Raw genomic sequence first — 17,313 nt, 5'->3', positions numbered from 1 at the left:
AGTTAATACTGGTACCCACTTCCTTTTGTTTGTTTGGCTGGTTGGTTTTTTGCTAAGCCTTACCAGAGGATAATTTTTCCATTGCTTTTCAGAGAAAGTGGAAGGAAGGGAAAGAGACAGAAACAAACATTGATGTGAGAGACACATCAACTGGTTACCTCCTGTACGTGCCCTGACCGGGGGTGGGGGAGCAAACCCGCAACCCTTTGGTGTGAGGGTCGTTGCTCTAACCACTTAGTAACACTGGTCAGGCCGCAGTTCCTTCTTGAACATGCTCCAGTGACACTACATTAGCTAGTTTTCATCCTCTTTCTTTCTGATAACACCCAATCCTCCTTTGTAAACTTCTCTTTCTCTAATCATTCTTTAAATGCTGCGATTCCTTAGAGCAGTGGTTCTCAACCTGTGGGTCGCGACCCCTTTGGGGGTCAAATGACCCTTTCACAGGGGTCGCCTAAGACCATCGGAAAACACATATATAATTACATATTGTTTTTGTGATTAATCACTATGCTTTAATTATGTTCAATTTGTAACAATGAAAATACATCCTGCATATCAGATATTTACATTACGATTCATAACAGTAGCAAAATTACAGTTATGAAGTAGCAACGAAAATAATTTTATGGTTGGGGGCCACCACAACATGAGGAACTGTATTAAAGGGTCGCAGCATTAGGAAGGTTGAGAACCATGCCTTAGAGTCTCTTGGCTTCTCATGATAGTGCTTTCCCTAGAATTTGGCATTCGTTGCTTCAGTTATAATCTGCTGATGATTCCAAAGCTGCTTTATGGCTGCAGAGCTGTATGTCCAGCTGTGTACTGGACATCTTCACTTGCTGGTTGTAGTAGCCTGCAGGTGATGTAAACCCTCTTCAGCCTTTAAGGGAAAACTGTTGCTTTACACAGTGGTTCTCAACCTTCTGGCCCTTTAAATACAGTTCCTCATGTTGTGACCCAACCATAAAATTATTTTCATTGCTACTTCATAACTGTAATGTTGCTACTGTTATGAATCGTAATGTAAATATCTGATATGCAGGATGGTCTTAGGCGACCCCATGAAAGGGTCGTTCGACCACCAAAGGGGTCACGACCCACAGGTTGAGAACCATGGCTACAACATCAAGCATCAGGTGTACAGGTCAAACTGGTCTTAGAGATGACTGGAAATAGACTTCCTCCTTTCTTTTGTTGCTGCATTATAATCTCAGAACCATCTTCTGCATGACATTTGGAACATGGTTGGCTAAGGTCAACCTTCAAGGCTACAGATTGTCAGTCACGAAGAAAAGATAGGCTTCCTCCGTCCAACTCCAGACAGAAGAAAGCTGGACATGGATTCTGATTGATGCAGCTTGGTTGGCTACCTCAGGATGTACTAGGTGTACCAGTTAATAATGGCGGATTTTGTAATCAAAGAAAACACGATAATTTCAAGAGAAACATCAAAAGTGCTTTATTCAGAGTAATGTCCATTGCTAGCTACACATTTCCCCCATCTTTCAGGTAATTTGTGGATACCGTCACAATAGAACTTTTCTTGTTTTGAGGCAAACCATTCAGAGACCCAATTTTCCACTTCTTCATATGTTTTGAAGTGCTGCTCAGAAAGTGCGTGTGCCATCGATGGAAACAAGTGGTAGTCTGAAGGAGCAAGGTCTGGTGAATATGGCTGGTGGGTTAATACTTCCCAGGCAAGATCTTTTAATATGACTTTAACTGCTTTTGAAGTGTGTGATGGTGCGTTATCATGAAGCAAAATTACTTCTGGCACATTCTGGTTATTTTACAATCAAAGCATGGTTCAAATTGATTCTTTGTGGTCGGTAGTGATCAGTATTAATGGTTTCACCTGGTTTTAGAAGCTCATAATACACCACACCTTCCTGATCCCACCAAATGCAGAGCATTGTCTTCTTTCCGAAGCGATTTGACCTTGCAGTCGATGTTGATGGTTGACCTGGATCAACCCATGATTTTGTGCATTTGGGATTCTCAAAATAAATCCACTTTTCATCACCAATCACAATTCAATGCAAAAAAAAAAAAAAAAAGACTTCCTTTCATGCTGTTGAAGCAACATTTTACTGATGACTTTTCTGTTTTCCATTTGTCTTTAGTTAGTTGATGTAGCACCCATTTTCCTTCCTTTAAAATCTTTCCCATTGCTTATAAACAATCAGAAAATGTTTGCTGAGCAACGTTTAATCTTTCTGCAAGTTGTTTTTGAGTTTGGCATGCATCTTCATCCAATAATGCTTGTAATTGTTGGTCTTCAAACTTTTTCGGTTGACCTGGACGATCTTTGTCTTTCACATGGAAATCATCATTTTCACAGCGTTTAAACCAGCGTTCACAAGTATCTTGAGATGGAGCATGTTCACCATAAGCTTCCCAAAGTATATGATAACTTTTTCTTCAAAATAAAGTAATGAATTAAAACTTCCTGCAAATGCTCTTTTTTGGGGCACGAAATTTGACATTTTTAAGCGTAAAAATATCTATGATGTTAACACCTTCAGCAAATTTGACATATGAAGTTTTGAAGCTTGCTGTCAATACAACAAAATAGCATACATTTCAAATCGCATATATGTCAACATATGTGTAACTCCATCTATTGAAAAAAATCCTCTTTATTAACTGGTACACCTAGTAAACTGGTTTGACTGACACTCATTCTGATGATGTTGGGAACAGGGACCTAATGTCTTGATTCAAAATGCAGTCTAACCTAACCCTTAATCATCTCTCATGTACAATTCTAATATCAATGGAGAAGGTGATAATTTTTTTATAATTATTGATGAGTTATTGCTGCTTGAATATCTAAAAAAGTTGATTGCTATTCTACTTACCATCTGGGTTATCTTTGAGAACAAAGGACTCAATTGAAGAAACCTATAGGAAAAAGATCAGTATTTCTTTTTGGAATTAGGAACTATATTATATGGTGTTTGAATTAGTGAATTTAAAAAAAAACTTATTAGAACAGCTTATACTTTTATAGTCATAAAATAGAATGCTCTGGGAAGGCAAGAATTTCTGTCTTCTTTCACGGCTATATCCCTAATAACCAGATACTGAAAAAAGGCTTGCAAAGATTTGTTGAATAAATATCAGTTTATTAAAATCTTGAATTTTTTTCAGTGTTTACTTTTTGGGGAAATATTTATTCTTAATTTTATCACAGATTTAAGAAATAAAAGTGGTGGTGGGGGGACGAGGAGAGAGAGACGAAAGAACTTATCCTATATAATAAAGAGGTAACATGCAAATTAACCCCCATGCCCTCACAAGATGGCTACCTACGACCAGGCTGGCAGGGGGTTAGTGAGGGACGACCAAACGACTGAACAACAGGCTGTGTGGGGTAGGAGGGCCTTGAGGGGCGACCAGGCTGGCAGGTAGGGGGCAGTTGGGGGCAAGCAGGCCAGGAGGGGGGGGAGTTAGGGGTGACCAGGCTGGCAGGGGGGGCAGTAAGAGGAGACCAGGCTGGTGGGGGGGGTGCAGTTGGGGGCAACCAGGGGGGACAGTTGGGGGTGACCAGGCCGGCAGAGGGGGCAGTAAGGGGTGACCAGGCAGGCAGGCAGGTGAGCAATTAGGAGCCAGTGGTCCAGGATTGTGAGAGAGATGTCCGACTGCCAGTTTAGGCCCGATCCTGGGGATCCTGGATTGGAGAGGGTGCAGGCTGGGCTGAGGGGACACCACCCCCATCCCCTGCTCCATGCACAAATTTCGGCCTCTAGTATACTTATATGTATAACCCATGGAACGTGGACAATAGGGTGGTAAGGATCTGAGGGGTGGTAGGGGCTGGACAGAGGGGATTAAAGGGGGGGATGGGAGACATCTGTAATACTGCCCACAATAAAAAAAATGAAAGAAATAAAAGCTTCTACAAATAAGTAAAGTAACTTGTTTTCTTTACTTTTTCTTTTTTTTTCTAGAGTACCTGAGCCAAGACAACATTTATACCTTCCTGGTGGTTCAGAAACGAGTCTCTGTAGAACCACAAGCAAAGAAAGGAAACATTCTGTCTTTTTCTTAATTAATTTGACTACATAAGATACTTGACTTCCAGAAACTAAAACATAAGGAAGTATTAAAATTATTATTTGGACATCATTGGACATCCATCATACTGAGGAGTGTGCTTTGTGAAGCTTCCCAAGTAGAGATTTGGAAATTTCCTTGGTGCTCATTTATACTTTGGACTATAAGCATGAGTGAGTTCTGGTTGTGTTTCAACTGCTGTATTGCAGAACAGCCTCAACCTGTAAGTATGAATTAATATACGCACAGATTGGGTGGGTGCTTATGAAACATACTGCTGGTGCTAAGTTGAGAATCAGGACACTAGCAGTAATTGCAGGGCAGTTCTAAGGAGTGTCACAGAGAGTAGTTCAATGGATCTCTGAAAATCTGGTTAAAAAAAGGGGGGGGAAGGAAAATAAATTAATGTTTTTATGAGTAAATGGTGTCACAAACTGTGCTAGACCATTGTACATGACTGGGAAGGCTGTGCTCTTTCACCAAGGAGATGACTTCTGGAGGAAAAGTGAGAGAAGGAGCTAAAACAGCTCAGTCGGCCTTGGAAATCAGGGGTGCAAGATGTGACAGCCAGACCAGATTGCACTCACATTTTTTTCAATTTACCATCTCATTTTCCTAACAGAAACCCTTGGAGGAAGATACCATTATCGTTATTTTCCAGTTGAAATAGATCTAGTTTTTTTGCCCCAAGTCATATTAGGTAGTAAGTGGTCTTGGCTGACTTTTTTTTGGCACATGCCCCACTTTTTTGTGCCTTCTAAACTATGCACATATTGTTACCTCTACCGAAATCCTGCCCTCCAACCTCCAATTTTCTGTTCATCTAGATCAGCAGTTCTCAACCTGTGGGTCGCGACCCCTTTGGGGGTCGAACGACCCTTTCACGGGGTCACCTAAGACCATTGGAAAACACATATATAATTACATATTGTTTTTGTGATTAATCACTATGCTTTATTTATGTTCAATTTGTAACAATGAAATTGGGGGTCACCACAACTTGAGGAACTGTATTAAAGGGTCGCAGCATTAGGAAGGTTGAAAACCACTGATCTAGATCAAAAGTCACCTCTACAAAATCTTCCTCAGCTATCTCCTGACTTAGCAAATATTTATCTGCATTCCTACCAGCTCTTTAATTCATTTTTCTATTATGGCATGGAACTTCTTACATAGTAATAATTGTTCTCTAGTCTCTCCCACCACATTTTTAATTCTATAGGGGCCCTGACCTTATTTACTTTGTATCTAAAGGATCAAATCTAATACCTTAGAGAATCTATTACATGCTGGCTGGCTGGCTGAATAAGTGAGTTTATGTTTTATTGTTTGTGATAGCATAAAAGGACAAATGAGGTATAATCTTTTCTAAGCCTTTCCCTGGGTATGCACAGTTAATTTCTAATTTTCCTCATATATGCATTTGTTTTTGAATGTCTTGGTCTGTTATGTCTAGCTCCCCAAAGGGTAAAATATGAAAGATGAAGGGTGGGGGGAGGAGGAGAATGGGTTGTTGGCTTTTTAAAAAAAATCTTTTTAAATTGATTTTAGAGTGAGGAAGGGAGAGAGAGAAACATTAGTGATGAGAGAGAATCATTGATCAACTGCCTCCTGCACGCCCCCTACTGGGGATCAAGCCTGCAACCCAGGCATGTGCCCTGACCAGCAATCAAACCCTGACCTCCTGGTTCCCTGGTTCATGGGTTGATGCTCAAGCACTGAGCCACTCCGGCCAGGCAGGTGCTAGCTTTTTAAATCCCCTGGAAGTCACTGCAGCCAGACAAGGAGGGGCTTGCAACAAACAGTGTGGAGAAGTGTTCCAACACTGGCTGCCTATCTCTTTCTTCTCTGTGGTCAGAGTGGAGATATTTGGAGGACCGAGTCCTTTTTGCCTACTCTGCTACCATAGCCGAGTGTGAGCTGCTCTAGGAACACAGCAAGAGCTGGCTGATGGGTAATGCTACTGTGCTAAGGGCTGACATTGCCTGAAATTACTGTGGTTTACCTTTCAAGCCTTCCGCTGGTGGTTGTAATCCTTGAACAGACTCGAGTTCGAAAATAGTTACATCAGGCTGATTCTGCCCCTGTGGTTGTTGGGTGGCGATGCAGATTCCTGGTGCTCCATGTCCACCATCTTTCTGTTTACTACTTTTATAATTTTGGTTTTTATATTTAGCGCTTTGATCTGTGAAATGTGGAAGATTGGTTGATGTGTGTGGTGTGAGGTGAGGGTTTAACTATTCTTTCATGCTAATCAGCTATCTAAAGACAGTTCATTAAATAGCCAATCTTTTTATTAGTGATTTGAAATGTCATCTTTATTATATACGATGCTTTCATATAGTTAAGAGTCCATTTCTGAAATACATTTCTTTTGGTACATGTGTTTACACATATACTGATACTACCATATTGTTTTAATTGCTGGTGTTAGTGTATTTTGCTGCTTCATAGAAGAGATCTCTTTCATAGATCTTTTTCAACTGTATTGGTAATGTCTTATTTTTTAAGTTGGATTATTATTTGAGCCCTTATTATTTTCTTCATGTTTTTATTTGTATGAGATATTTCATAATGCATATTTTTATAAGTGTTTACTTTAGGATTGCATTAAATTTAGAATAAGGTATGAGAATTGACATCTTTAAAATTGAGTAATCTCATTGAGAAACATGGCATGCATCTTAATTTGTATAGACCTTTTCATGTAATTTTTGTACATTTCTTATTAACTTTGTTTTAGATATTTTATGAATTTTATATTACTATTCTGCTTGAAATTCTGTTTGTCTTTGATATTTCCTAATTGGATTGTACTAATGTATAGGAAACTAATAATGTTATGTACTAATTTTTTTTTAAAATATATTTTATTGATTTTTTACAGAGAGGAAGGGAGAGAGAGAGAGTTAGAAACATCGATGAGAGAGAAACATCGATCAGCCGCCTCCTGCACATCTCCTACTGGGGATATGCCCGCAACCTAGGTACATGCCCTTGACCGGAATCGAACCCCGGACCCTTGAGTCCGCAGGCCGACGCTCTATCCACTGAGCCAAACTGGTTTCGGCAATGTACTAATTTTTTATGCAGACACCTTACTGAACACTTTATATTTTCTAAATATGTCGATATAGTGACATTTTTAAACCTTTTTCTGATACATAAACCTTTTGTGTTGTTGATATCTTACAGCATTGACTGAGATCTCCAGTATTATGATGTTGAGTAGTATCATTAAGGGTTGAGCATCCTTGCTTCTCCTGACTTTAAAGCAGTGGTTCTCAACCTGTGGGTCACGACCCCTTTGGTGGTCGAATGACCCTTTCACAGGGGTCGCCTAAGACCATCCTGCATATCAAATATTTACATTACGATTCATAACAGTAGCAACATTACAGTTATGAAGTAGCAACGAAAATAATTTTATGGTTGGGTCACAACATGAGGAACTGTATTTAAAGGGCCAGAAGGTTGAGAACCACTGCTTTAATGGGCTAGGTTGTAATTTACTTAAACATAAAATGAATGTGTATTTTAGTGATTGTATGTTTACCTACACGTTTAAGTTATTGTATACAATTTACCTCTGATATTTCCAAAGATTACATTTTTAACATTTTTAAAGATTATGGAATACTTGAATCCTGTTGCCATTTAGTTTTTAATATTCCTTGTAATTTTTTGTTGAAAATTAGACATGATAATTCTGGGTAAAAGGAAGTGAGGTAAATGGGCCTTTATTATGAGGTTTTATATTTTCTGGATAGGGGTTAGGCCATACTGTTTGCTGTAGCTGTAGGTGAGGGTAAAATTTCCTTCAGTATCCTTGTATGTGTTTTGAGTTTCCCTAGAGACTTCTTAAAAATTCCCCTATTATATAGGAGCCATGTTACAGATGATGGTGAGGTGGTGGGGAAGGGGGAACTTTATGTACTGCTGTGCTTAGATTTCAGTCTTAGTGAGTCTGCCCCTGGGCTGTGATGAACACAAGTACGTCTCAGTTTTGTTTTGGTTTTTACTTGGTTCGTACAAAAAGGCTAGAGGGGACTGGAGTTGGGTATTTCTTTTTCCCTATGTGGAAGGCTAGTGTGGGCTAGAGTTGGATAATTCTCTTCCCCAGAGCTGGTTAGTTTCTAGTAAAACCCGTCGATTGGGCTCTGGTGAAGTAGTTTCTCTTCAGGATAGGCTTTGTTAAGAACAGAATGCTCTGGCTTACTTAAAAATGACTCCCATTCCTCACTCTTTGCTGAAAAACACGGGAGACCTTTCTCTGATGTGCACTTGAAGAACATAGAGTTCCTGGAGGCAAAACTCACAGAAGTGTGGGGTCCCCCTAAGACTGGACCCGTGGGGTTTTTTACTGTCAGACTTGTCTACGCTAATCCTCCAGCAGTTCATCAGTTACAGGTTAGGTTTCCCTACACTGGTCCTGGATACCCTTGGAGGTTTCACCTCATGGTAACTTGTGATTTTATATCTGCCTCTCTCTCCAATTTTGGGGGCAGTGGTTCTCTCTGTGATCCCAGTTCTCTAATGGCTGTAAGAATTGTTGGTTTTCACTTTGTTAACTTTTTCCTGTTGTGTGGACGGGAATGACACTTTCCAAACTCTTACATGCCAGACCACAAACCAGAAATTGTATTGCCATATTTTTTTAAGATTGATTATTTTATTGCTGGTATTCATAATGTATATAACAAAGTGAATCCTGTTCCAGCATGTGATCTAGGTATACTCATATAAAGCTAAAATAGCAAGGCATAGATTAGAAATTTAAATGTCAGGAGCATACAGCCTTGGAATTATAAATATGACATTGGAAATACATTTTTTGCTGTACAAAGGATATGCAGCATGAGTTTTTTGCACACATATAACATGTCAGTATTGTGTTCTTGTTTAATAATACATATTTGTATGAAATATTCCACAGGAATTCCATGGGCATCTGATTTCTTAGTCTTTTGGACTTGCTGAGAAATATGACACAAAACTGAACAGGGCATTGTGGTTACTGCAGTGGAAGAATAGCTTGTTTGTTGGCACTTAATGACTTCACTGACAATTATATGTATGTTTATAGTCTACAAAAACATATCCTTGCCATTCCATTAGGCAGTATCAAGAGTGCCTTATTTGAAAGCTGCTTAGTCATCTCTAAATACTTTAGTTTTCTAAAGTATTTACTGAAATTAAGTGCCGCATGCCATCTCTCCCACTCGTTCCTTACCACCCCCTGCTCTTGCACATTCCATGTGTGAAAAAGGAATAACCCAACATTGGGAAGAGCATAGACTTCATTTTTCTGTGTAGTAGCATACAAATCATACTTTTTCTTCTGACTCCTTCATTTTAGGACAGTATAATACAGTCCCATTTTTTTTTAGTGGTAGTAATCCAGACCTCTTTAATTGATGGTAGTATAAATGCTCTAGTTGTTGTTGCTAGATATAGTGAAGGCTGTAAATTTAAAATTGGATGGTGCCTTACCACACAATTTTTTAACACGTTAAGCCCCATGTCATTCACCGGTGACTGACACTATACTTTCCGTCCAGAAGACAAAACAGCCTGGGCACTTAATGTGTTAAAAATGGAAAGGTTCATAAGCTATTTATAGGACTGTAGTGAATTCTTGACCTACTTATTGTTGTGCATTGGAGTACAGGTGGGTTTCTTTTCCCCCTAGCTTATTGAGGTATAATTGGTATACAAAAAACTGCACATAATAACCCTAGCTGGTTTGGCTCAGTGGATAGAGTGTCAGCCTGCGGACTGAAGGGTCCCAGTTTCGATTCCAGTCAAGGGTACATGCCCAGGTTGCAGGCTCGATCCCCAGTAGGGGGCGTGCAGGAGGCAGCCAATCAATGATTCTCTCTTATCATTGATGTTTCTATCTCTTTCTCCCTCTCCCTTCCTCTCTGAAATCAATAAAAATATATTAAAAAAAAAAAACTAAAAAAAAACCCCTGCACATAATTAATGTATACAATCTGGTGAGTTTGGGCATATATATATACACACAGTCCTGTTACGACCACCACAATCAAAGACATATACTTCTAAGGTATCCTCAAAAAACAATGAATATTGATTTGCACCCCCCCCTTCTATTCATCTATTCATGTTACATGCCTTCCCCATTTGATGTTTTTGCCATATGGTATTGATTAATTGCTATTTGTCTCTGAAATGTGTTATTTTAATTAGATATGTACAGTCACCATTATTAGTGCATATAATAATACTGCTATTTCTACAGTGGGCCAGGTACTGACGAAAGAACAGTGAACAAAACAGACATTGTCTCTGCCATTATGGCTTTCACTGCAATGGCAGAAATACGTAGTAAATAAGTAAGTGTATATGATGTCAGGTGATGATAACTGCTCTATGGAAAAAGAAAGCAGGAACATAATATAGAGAAGGAAAAATGGTGGTATTAATGGTGTACCGCACAGTCCTCTCTGATGAAGTGATTTTTAAAAAAATATGTATTTTTATTGATTTCAGAGAGGAAGGGAGATGGAGGGAGGGAGAGAGAGAAACATCAATGATAAGAGAGAATCATTAATTGGCATATTAGCATATTATTACGTACCTATAGATGAAGCAGGCCATTTCTTAGCAAGCCAGGTTGCTGCTCTTTTTAGTTACTTAAAATGTGACATCAGCAAAAATAATAATTCAAAAGTAGATGATATTATGATGAATCCCTTGTACCTATTTCTCAGCTCAATCATTTTATTTTATCTGATAATTATTTGCCTCATTCAATTCCTTTTTCCCTTTCCTGCATTATTTTGAAGCCAAATCCCAAGAATTACATAATTTTATCCATAAATACATGTCAATATTTATCCCTGAAAGATGACTCTTATATAACATAACCACAATACCATTATACAAAAATATTAATAAGTTATAAGTTTGCTTTACATGTAAGGTATAATAAGCATGAAGCAAATATTACTCAAATTAAGAAACAGGGATTGCCAACACCTCAGAAGCCTCCTAGTGTGCTTTCCCACTACACCCTTGCTCCAATACAAACAAAATAGAACCAGAGGCATGGATACATGGAACAGACTGACAGCTGTCAGAGCAGAGCGTTGGAAGCAGAGAGGACTGGATGGAAGAAGGTGAAGAAATTAGCCACATAACATATGCTTAATCCATAGACACAGACAGCAGTGTGGTGATGCCCAGAGGGAAAGGGGTGTGAGGGCTGGATGGAGGTGGACAAAGAAGATGAAAATAGGGATATCTATAATAATGTCAGCAGTAAAAATAAAGTTAAAGGAAAATCTGGGTTAACAGTGTGGTCCTAGGTATTATGAGCAACGCTCTTTTATGCCTTGTGTATATGTGTTGTTCTAGGGTATATACCTAGGATGAAATTACTGGCTTTAAAGTCTAAGGACATTCACTTTTACTGTGGGAGAGCACATTGTTTTAAATTTGCTGTTACTAATTTACATTTCCACCAGCAGTTTGAGTGTCCCAACCATTGTTCCATATCCTCATCAACACATGGTGTTTTCAGACTTTTAGATTTTTATCAGCCTGGGAGAAAAAAGTATGGCATCTCTTTGATATTTGACCTTGCATTTTAATACAATGAGAGTGAAAAGTAACCTGACTTCTTGGACTATTAGGTTGTCTCAATAAATCAGAGATTTCTTGAAATAAAATTCCCCAATTTAGCTCTGCTACACTTTTGTTCATCAGCATTTCCATTTATATACTAGCATGAGGTCATTTCTTTCAGAGTACAAAAAAAAGATACACTTAGATAAATTGAAACAGATTAAGTTAGGACATTACACTGTAGCAGCTTTCATTTTTGTAGTTAGTTTTAAGAATGCTTAAGCATTTATCTACTATTTACTGTTTCTAGGAACTTCTGAAGAAATAAATGCAGTCAGTAGCCACCAGGTATTTATAAGTATAGTATATTTAGAGCTATAAATATAGTAGAGCTTAATTGAAAAAAGAAAGATGAAAAATAAAAACAGAAGTTCTAGTATTTTCCTTTCACATCCCAGGACCTCTTGGGAGAGCATATCTCACATGACAGACCATTGAATACAGAACAAGTTAGAGCACGGAGCTCTGGAGTCCAAAAATAATATGATTTTTAATTGTGATACAAATAATTACCACTAAAAGGAAAATAAAAGAAACCCGGGGGAAATTTTTTTTTTTTCTAACTGGAAGAAAACCCATTGTGGTCACGTAACTAAAAAATACATATATGTGGCCAATAAGCCCCAATGAAATTTTTTTCCCTATATGATCTTTAGAAAATACTCTCTGTCCTGATGTTTATAAAGACAGTCTTCCTCATCTGGGAGGTCATGTTAAGTAGTCAGTGTGTGCTCCTATTAACTGGCCATTTCTATGAATGTTGAAACATTTCTTAAAAGGTCTATTGTTTGCAAGTCATCTGACCCTATCTGGGAGATTGTTATGTTTAGAAAACAGTCTTCAATGACAAGTTCTGTCATTCCTGTAAATGATATGAAAGTCTGCATCTTTTAATAAGGCTGTGAATTCTTAAAATGCCTAAAATAAAGTTGCTTCTCTAATACACCAATAGCATTAAGCTTTGTTTTGCTGTTGGGTTTTATAAGCTTAGAAACAGCAAGAATGAAGGGGAGTAGGCCTTTATTTATCTAGAGTTAGTGTGGATTGCGTTCTTATCTCACATGGTGTAGTATATACAAATAGGAAAGAAAGTAATACTCTTAGGGAACTCAAACTATTATTTTTGAAATCAGAATTAAAAAATCAACACTAGGCAGGTAAAGTTCAGGTAATAAACTAGTCATTGTTGTAGGAAAATAAAATGGTTATGCAATTTTTATATAATCTGTGACTAAAGAGAAATTAGAATTTAAATAATTTCTGGGGACTGATGGTATAGTGGTATTTTAATTATCTGGGCCTGATTTTTATGATGTCTATGATATATTGAACATTTTCAGAAACACTTTTTAAGAATCTTTTCATTGGTGATGTAAATATATGGTAAAATAAATTCTGTTTTCATATTTATCTGCCTTAAACTTGTAGAATGGGTAAACAATATTACAGATCAATTTTATTAGTGGCTCTCTCATATGCAAGGCAAAGTCTGATCTCAGCTATGTCTGCTTAAGTACCACGTACTCTAAAGATTTGCTTGGTTTCTTATAATTTTTGTACATAATAAACATTCTAATTTTTTTAGATAAGCTATTTTGTTTGCTTATGTTCCATTTATTTTTGTAGATTGAACTTTTATTTCCTTGAAAAGCAATTTCTTATATTTCTCCATTTTAGTAGTTGGGACATTATTTATTTTGTTTTCATTTGTGATTTGTTTTCTGTTTTCATTGTGAACTCAAATTTTTCATACAATCATAAAATTTTAGCTCTTAAAGGCATCTAAGCAAACATCTGTGTAGTCAAATGCATGTACATACACATGCAGATTTGGAAACTATATTAGAAAGTTAGCTAGTAACTTAAATTAAGACTAGTGAATCAAAACTAGTTAAAGACTAGTTTTTGGGTTTTTTTTCTACTTTATGTTTTGGTAAATTTTATCCAAATGAAAAGGAATACACCTATTGGATATGAAATTGAATTATAAGACTATGCCAATATACAACACTAGTTTTGATGAGGTGGAACCAGCAGTTTTAACATTTTATTTTATTTTAGTTTTTCTTTAGTTTTAACATTTTAAAAGACCTCCTTGCCACCAAATGTTAATTATTAATCTGACTTAAAAAAAATTTTTTTATTTATTTCAGAGAGGAAGGGAGAGGGAGAGAGATATAGAAACATCAATGATTGAGAGAGAATTGTTGATCAGCTGCCTCCTGCACGTCCCCCATTGGGGATTGAGCCTGCGACCTGGGCATGTGCCCTGACGGAATCAAACCATGATCTCCTGGTTCATAGGTCGATTCTCAACCACTGAGCCACGCCAGAGCCATGTCGGCCAGGCTTATCTGACATTTATAGACCTTCTTAGTCCAAATACTTTCATATACATTAACTTAATGATATGCATAACTATCATCTTAATTCACTCCCCCCTCCCCCTTCCCTATCTCTCTGTTTTGTATGGTTTGGATCAGTGGTTCCCAAACTTATTTGGCCTACCGCTCCCTTTCCAGAAAAAAATACTACTCAGCCCCTGGAAATTAATTTTTTTTAAATTTTAATAGCAGTTACTCATCGCCCCCAAATGCACCTGTGGCCACCACTGCCCCCCTGGATCGCTGCAGTGCCCACCGGGGGTGCGGTAGCGCCCACTTTGGGAATCACTGGTTTGGATTTTGGTTTTATTTTATTCTTGCTGTATCTACCTGGCATCTTTATATACACAAATACTTCTTTTGCATGTCTCTATTATGTATATATGCATATACTAACAATTCATTAAGGTACTAGAAACAGTGTTAGCTGTCTGTGAGTCTGGCTCATAGAATAAGTAAACAGAACCTCCTCTAAGAAAAGCAATTACTAGATGCCATTTTCTTGCCTATGTTAAGAACAGTTAAAATTAGTAAGAAACATAAGACAAATGTGATTTCAGTAGTGTTTAGCTTTGGGAAATTTATCTCATTTTTAGGAGCTTTGAAGTGAAGGGTAATTATGAGAAACTAAGTTTTTCCCTCTTTTTTCTCCTCTTCATGAGATCTGGTTTTTTATGGGAGTTAGAGTTATTCAGATATGGGTTTGAATTTTAGTGCCAGTACTTATTTACTGTTTGACCTTGAGTAGATTTATTCTTTGCAAATAGGAATAATGATAAGAAAAATAGAAGTCATAATTTTGTTTCATAGGATTTAGTATATTAAAGTAGATAATAGATTAAGTGTTTTAAATAAGATAATTTATGTAAAGTGCTCAGCTAGTACCTGGCATTTAGTAAGTGCTCCTATTATGGATGTTGAGTTGATAAATTGTTTCCTCTTTTTTTAAATAATGTGGGTTTTGGCTTTATTTTGTTTTTACCTCAATTAGTTACAAGTACATTTTATTTGAATGAACAGAGGTGGTTTTGTTTTGTTTTTAGTTACCAGGAAGAGAGATCCAATTGTCCAATATAAGAGAGGATGTTGGACTGAGCACACACACACACACACACAAGCTCTCTCTCCAGAACCCCACTTTACATGACATTAAAGGAATTTAAAAACAAAATGTAGCTTTGGCAGGTGTGGCTTAGTGGATGAGCATCATCCCACACACTGAAAGGTCGGTGGTTAGATTCCGATTCAGGGCACATACCCAGGTTTCGGGTTTGGTCCTTGGTCAGTGTTCATATGGGAGGCAACAGATCGATGTTTCTCTTCCTCTATCTGAAATCAATTTTAATAAAACATTAAAAAAAAAAAGAATTTGCTTTAAAAAAAAAAAGGCCTCCGCTGAATGAAAAAACAAAAGGCACAGAATGCTCCCAGGAACAAGCTGGAATTACAACTGAAATAAGGAAAGGCTTCCTGAATAATCAATGAAAAACTCACAGGAGAGAAACCTGATACCCAAGGACCGAAGGTGGAGACCATATAGAGACTGGTAGGAGGGGCGGAGGCTCAAAAGGGCTGGCCGGGCACCCACAGATGGCAACTGAAGTCCCGGAGAGATGTCTGGGGGGGGGCGGTTGGGGGGGGTGGGAGTGTGCCACTGAGAACTCTGGGATATAATCCCAAAGCTGGGCTTCCCAGCAGAAACCACCAAACTGAGGATGGTACCCATATAGCATCTAGCTGTGAAAAGTAGTGGGGTGCTGTCTGCCAGGGAATGGCAGCTGGAAGTTCAGGCACCCACTTAAAGGGCCAATGCACAAAAATTCCCTGTGGAGCCACCCACCTTGTGCTCTGGCAGAGGGAGGGTGAAGTGGACTGGAGCTGTGAGAGCAGAACCCAGGACTGGCGACTCGGGGGAAAGGGCTCAGAAGGCAGACACCCCAAGTTTCGTGCTGAGTCATTCCCTCACACAGCTGAGGACATCTTTCCCACATAGACATCTGCCTTGCCTGGGGAGAAAACAGTTGGCACACCCTATAGGAAAACATCTTACCTTGAGGCCACTTAAGAGACTGAAAGTAACAATTAGCCTCCAGGCAGAAGCAACTGCCCCACCTGTTGAAAAAACTCTCCACACCTGAGGACGATTGCCTGTGGGCAATTCAACTCTGAATCCTATTAGTCTGTAGACCAGTGGTTCTCAACGTGTGGGTCTCGACCCCTTTGGGGGCCGAATGACCCTTTCACAGGGGTCACCTAAGACCATCGGAAAACACATATATAATTACATATTGTTTTTGTGATTAATCACTATGCTTTAATTATCTTCAATTTGTAACAATGAAAAATACATCCTGCATATCAGATGTTTACATTACGATTCATAACAGTAGCAAAATTACAGTTATGAAGTAGCAACGAAAATAATTTTATGGCTGGGGGTCACCACAACATGAGGACCTGTATTAAAGCAGTGGTTCTCAACCTTCTGGCCCTTTAAATAGAGTTCCTCATGTTGTGACCCAACCATAAAATGATTTTCGTTGCTACTTCATAACTGTAATGTTGCTACTGTTATGAATCGTAATGTAAATATCTGATAGGTGACCCCTGTGAAAGGGTCGTTCAACCGCCAAAGGGGTCGCAACCCACAGGTTGAGAACCACTGGTATTAAAGGGTCGCAGCATTAGGAAGGTTGAGAACCACTGCTGTAGACAGAGGTGGTCTCTGGAGGCTTTGAGCCTTTGCCTGATCCAATTAGTCAGAAACAGCCTTTAACACTGTCCTGCACTAGAGATTGAGAAGTATAGAGGATCTACCTAAAACATAGTCACAAACCAAATGGACAACCAAAATGAGGAAACAAAGAACCCCCCCCCCCCCCAAAGGAAACAATCCCCAAATGAAAGAACTAGTGAATTCTCCAGAAGAAGAGATAAATGAAGCAGAGATAAGAAATTTATCTGAAACAGAGTTCAGAGTAATGATGTTTAAAATGCTCAACAGTATGAAAAAAGATAACTATGAAAAAAGAACAGTCTGAGATAAAGAATGACATAACACAAATAAAGAACACATTGGAAGAAATATACAGCAGATTAGGGGAAGCTGAGGATTGAATCAGTGAATTAGAAGACAAGAGTTGAAAACATCACTCAATTAGAGAACCAAAAAGAAAAAACAAAAGTCAGGAGAACAAGTTAAAGGAGCTGTGGG

The 17,313-nt window shown here is 38.3% G+C and overlaps 1 protein-coding gene across 1 annotated transcript in view; it reads left to right on the top strand.

Moving 5' to 3' along the window:
• Positions 1-4,200: 4,200 nt before the first annotated feature.
• CDC42SE2 (CDC42 small effector 2) overlaps positions 4,201-17,313 on the top strand; it is a 32,062-nt gene continuing 18,949 nt past the window's right edge. The window contains exon 1 of the mRNA XM_070415064.1: positions 4,201-4,285. Coding sequence (XP_070271165.1) covers positions 4,232-4,285 — 54 coding nt within the window. The 5' untranslated portion in view covers positions 4,201-4,231. The remainder of the gene's footprint in view (positions 4,286-17,313) is intronic.

This window comes from Myotis yumanensis, unplaced genomic scaffold, assembly GCF_028538775.1.
Source record: "Myotis yumanensis isolate MYYU_CA2020_CCGP unplaced genomic scaffold, mMyoYum1.0.hap1 SCAF_5, whole genome shotgun sequence".
NCBI classification, from domain to species: Eukaryota; Metazoa; Chordata; class Mammalia; order Chiroptera; family Vespertilionidae; genus Myotis; species Myotis yumanensis.
This window is presented reverse-complemented; position numbering and strand designations above follow the sequence as displayed.